At 41.6% G+C, this 5,183-nt stretch overlaps 1 protein-coding gene across 1 annotated transcript; it reads right to left on the bottom strand.

The window, feature by feature from the left end:
• Positions 1-1,832: 1,832 nt before the first annotated feature.
• klf17 (Kruppel like factor 17) lies at positions 1,833-4,826 on the bottom strand. Its single transcript, XM_088928181.1, has 3 exons — positions 4,604-4,826; positions 3,081-4,125; positions 1,833-2,915 (listed from the first exon to the last, which is right to left on the bottom strand). The coding sequence occupies exons 1-3, from the start codon at positions 4,688-4,690 to the stop codon at positions 2,740-2,742; spliced, it is 1,308 nt and encodes a 435-aa protein (XP_088784307.1). The 5' UTR covers positions 4,691-4,826; the 3' UTR covers positions 1,833-2,739.
• Between the last annotated feature and the right edge of the window lie 357 nt (positions 4,827-5,183).

Genomic DNA, 5,183 nt, shown 5'->3' with positions numbered 1-5,183 from the left:
ACGATCTCAGTTTTGAATGTGACAGCAGTTATGAATCCATTCATGTGAGAGTAAAAACAACGCTGGTTTTAATGTAGACAAAGCTGGCATGTAGCCGTTCATGCAAGAGCACGATAACACACTTGTAACCTATTCTTCTGTTTTTCCTTTCTTAGATGGTCGCGTTTTCTTCGATGCACTGTCTTTGATGAATTACCGCATACTTATAATCAACTGATAAATTAAATGAGGCATTTAAAAAAAAAACAATACCTTTTGCATTTACCAGCGTATTCGGAGCAGTTTTTAAGTTGTGCAAGACGCGCGTCACTCAGACAAGATAATACCACCTGCTAGTTTGCTCAGTTCGAGTGACACGAGTTATGTACATTTTCACGGATTATTGATTTTGACTCCTTAATGAAGTCTTGTCAATCGATGCGGTATTAAATATCAAATGATTCATTTTACGGCATTATTACGGCGTTATTTTTACAGTGAATGACACCAGTATCATTATTGTATCAAGTGTTAGTCCTACGGGGTTAGAGTTACACCTTCTATGACACAACTTTACAAAATCGAGGAGCAATGACACTTTAATCTTTTTTCAGGTGCCTGTGCTAACCTAACACTAGACTGATGTCTCTAGGTTCACCGATGGCTCTATTGTGAAGTGATTGGCCATTGCTGGTTATGAAGGATTTGCGAGGAGCAGTGGTTAGGTTTCCGGACTTGTTACTGGACGGTTGTGGTTTAAATAAATTAGTAATAATAGTAGATGTCGTCAACTCAACTCTTTCAATAGAGAGGAGTACACCTCAGGTTCATGGCTTCTAAATATTTCAGTTATCATAGCAATGATCTTGAAAGCACGATGATTTGTTCAAATGTAGCCTCAATTTTGTTGCGAATGCAGTGCTGCCACACTAACTTGCAGGAGCCGGTGCAATTCAAAGAAGATATGCAGAAACCAGTCATAACAAAACTGACACAAGATTGATTGCAGATATTAGTTAGGCTGTACCTTACTTAAGGCAAAAAAAACCGTGCTTACATATCTCATGGACAAGATTTGCTGTCTTGATCTGTGGGCTTGCCGCATGCTTGTGACACACACAAGGTTTTGATGACTTTGTGGGTGGGGCCAGGCTCAGTCTCTCTTTCTAGAATGTATGCATCACGTAATGAAACATTTTCATCAAAACGCAGTTCTCTTCACAATAAAGATAATTGAAGCAGAAAAGTAGGAATCATTGTTGGACCATACACCTCAACTCCAGATACTATTCATCTAAACTCTCCAACATCCTGGGCTATTATTGGACAAACTTTGAGTTTTTCCACTAAATTCACTTTTCCAGAATTCTCTCACACAGCATTTGTTCCAAGCTTTGAGGACAGAAAAGTCCACCACACCTTCACCATGGTGCAAAACTATAAAACACAGTACCAAAAAGTACCAAGTATTATATATGGTACCAGAATTAAATTTATCTAGATTATTTTCATATGAAATCTATTGGCTTTACTGTGGTTTACTGTATGTTATTGTATTTACATGTGTACTGTGTAGTCAACACAGATATGTAAATATCACAAGCATTTGTGTCTATTTTGTATATTTGTGTATATTTTGTATATACGCGTGTATAATAAATGCCACACCCAAATGATCCCTTAGCAGTAGGGATATCTTGAAAAAAATGCTTTCATTTTTTACAAAAGCATTTTTACAAGCAAATGTAAATAATTTGTAAAATAACATTAGTTTCCAACATTTATAACTGCTGCACTTTTCAGAAAATCCACCCTTTGTAAGCCCGACACAAAGAAACATGAACCAAATCAAATATTTTTAGGATTTCAGTTTTATTTTTCCATAAAACACTTTAACATATACCTCTCTTTGCAAAACATTTCACTTCTTTGGATATTTTTTATCTGCTATACAAAAAAGCATCAAGTCAGTAAATACATGAAAATATACACAACACATATTGCACTTTTAAAGTGAGTCATTTAGTTTGTTTGGTATCTACAAATTGAAAGTTACTTTTTGAGAACTATGCAAGACCAGTTAACAGGTGGTTAATAGCATTTGCTAGAATGATTTCAAGTATAGTAATGGTACAGTTTATCTAGCATACTTTTAAAGTTTACAACTTCATTAAAAGGCAGTCTGACAGTACCTGATTTGGCAGTCCTTAAAAGACTGAAAACCTTCAACATCAAACAAAAAACAGGCAGTTGAAATACAAGCAAATATTTAATAAAATGCAATATACAGAACTGTAGAGACCCGGCAGGCAACACATTTTAGCTTTCAAAGGCAAATCCCCAGTCTTAAGAATTATTACAAAGCCATCGCGTCTTCCTTCCTGTTCCCTGACACGAAGCAAAGCAGACGGCTGAAACAGCCGGGAAATAAAATATAAACAGTAAAATGACTTGCAAAAGTCTATATACAAAACTATACAACGGGGTCCCGCCCTGTTATGTGGAAACTGCCTTATAGTGACCACTGTATTTTCTCTATTTTTATGTCTTCATAAATTGTTTTAAATAATTTATACTGGAAGACTCCTCGCAAAAGCTTAACAGGTCTTTTTCGCCCCCTTAAATACTGTCTTAATTTAGCGACGAATTTATTTATATACAAGTTAAAGAATGGTTCCTACTCAAATAGCTTCCATAAATACATTTACTTTATCTCAGTTAAACAACGATTTCGCTGAAAGTTCAAGATCTGTCTTTTTTTTACATGTGTCGCTTCATGTGCAGCGCCAGATGATCAGACCGGGAGAACGCTCTCTCGCACAGGTGGCACTGAAACGGCCTGTGTCCGGTATGTTTCCTGTAATGGCGAGTCAGCTCGTCGGATCTTGCGAATTTCCACCCACAACCATCCCAGTTGCAGTGATACGGTTTTTCACCTAGGATTAAGGAAAACGCAACACCAAAATTATTAAAAATTCAATCGCGTGAATTAAGATATACCCCCCCTCCACATTCCCAAATAAGGACAAAATGATAAGTCCGATATTATATTTCTATTGCGAGAAATGGGTCAACAGCATGGATAGCAAAATGCACCGTACCTGTATGCGTTCTCATGTGAGCTTTCAGGTGAGAGCTTTTGGTGTAGGTTTTGCCACAGCCCGGGTACTCGCAGCTGTGCGTCGCCGTGCGCTTCCTCGCCCAGGACCTGCGGCCTCGCTTGGGCTTACAGTCTTCGGGAGCGCCCACGGGCGCGAAGAAGTCCAGGAGTGGCGAGGACGGCGGGGTCAGCATGGTGCCATACACGCCCGGGTGGTGAACCCGCATGGGCTCCCTGAACACGCTGTACTGTCCGTGAAACTGCGGTGCGCCTTGGTGCGGGACATACTGGGGTGGGTAAGAGGAGTGGCCCACGAACTGCTGCTGGTGGGCCATGTGGGGGGGGTGGTGTGAATGCATCTCGGGGATGTGGCAGTCCTTTCGCCCAATCTCCTCTCGGGGCGCGCTGTGAGGTGTCCTGTGCTGCACGAATCCCTGGAGCGCAGCCTGGTGGTGGGGGTGCGGCGGGCGCAAGGCGCGCAGAGCAGGTTTGTGGTCATACATCTGGCCCATACAGTCAGCTGCCATCATACACGACTGCTCGAGGCTCTCGGTTTTAATTTTATGTCCCATGTGGTGCACGTTGTCCACAGGTAGGTGGACAGGGTTCCCCAGGCTGGGCGTTCTCAGCTCAGTGTACTCCCTTCTCTCCAGGGCGGGCTTCATGCAGTAGTCCTGTTGTATTTCGCAAGGCCCTTGGTAATTCAGCTCTGGGGTTAAGAGCTCAGCCATCAGGCTTCGATTCGGGCTCTCAGAAAAGCGGCCGGTGCCGTAGCTGCTGGGTGTGGGGTGCGAGCCGTCGCTGTCGTACACTGTGCTGCAGCTCTCCGGTGTCTCCGGCAGCGGATAACCCGAGGTGTTCACAGAGCTGCTCCCGGTTTCGGAACTGATGGTATTGGACAGTATAAACTCCAAATCCAAGAATCTGGCCAGGTCGTCTTCTTCCTTGTTCATCGGTGGGGACTCGACAACGCTGTACTCGACAGCGATATGGGGTCTGACCTCGTTACCGGTTCCACAGGATTCATTTTCATCGACTTTCCATCGCTGCGCATAAACAACAAAGGGGATTATAATTCCATACAGAAACTATAATGCAAATCCTCCCCTTAGGTTAAATGCTTTATTCAAATACCTCAATACCTAATGCACCCAACTTAAAAACCTGAACTGCAAGTTGTTTTCTTTTCTGCGCTTCGCTGCTGACATTTTAGACAAGTTTAGTACTGTCCTGAGCGCCAGTCTGCCAGGCTTTCCAGATCACAGTCAAATTACCAGCCTCTGAAGACTTGAAACATCTTAATCGATCAAATGAGATTTGTTAAGCAAGTGAGTCTGGACCAATGTGTGTGCTATACACTGTATTAGATACTTAGCAGGAACATAGCGTACTTTGTCAATCAGATTGAAAGAAGACTTTAGAAATAAACTCAACATATCGAAGACATGAATCTACCCTATGACAATAACTAGTACTCGTTCGTGATGTAATTTAATGATGCAAATAATACTTAAAAACACTTACATGTACTATTTCAGACTGTTTTTCCTCCAGACTTCGATGATTTGCAAAAGTAGCAATCGACGGTAGCATGGCATCCGCCAGAGCCATGGGGAGATATTGGTCGACTGCAGGCTAGACTCCCCTCCGTTTGATAAAGTCAAATGATTTTTTCCACCTTCCCAGCAACGCCGAACTCCTGAGCAAAGCGCCACACACCAAACTCTTTACTCAACTTTTCAAGTGCGAGCCTGTTATACTTGGTCACTGTGTATATGATTGGCTCGTACCATTTATGGGCGTGTATGCTTGATAGGTGACACCCCTTGTACCTGCGACAAACTACTGTAGTAAAACGTGACGTTTCAGCAATTGTTCTCCGTGTATATTTACAGCCTGCTTTCAAAAGTGGCAAATACAACATAAAAGTTATACGTTTTTAAGCTTAATCAAAGTAACTGATTCTCCTTAATTCAGTATTTTAAATACCACAAAAAGTGGTGCACAATGTATATTATACAAATCATTTGAAAATGAATAATTCCGTTCAAAAATCGGATTTTATAAATCGTTCATGGGCATTGTTTTTATTTTGCTCTGCATA

The sequence above is a fragment of the Atractosteus spatula genome, chromosome 11 (genome assembly GCF_055471065.1).
Source record: "Atractosteus spatula isolate fAtrSpa1 chromosome 11, fAtrSpa1.hap1, whole genome shotgun sequence".
NCBI lineage: Eukaryota > Metazoa > Chordata > Actinopteri > Semionotiformes > Lepisosteidae > Atractosteus > Atractosteus spatula.
The sequence above is the reverse complement of the archived record's forward strand: the minus strand, read 5'-3'. Positions and strand labels throughout refer to the sequence as shown.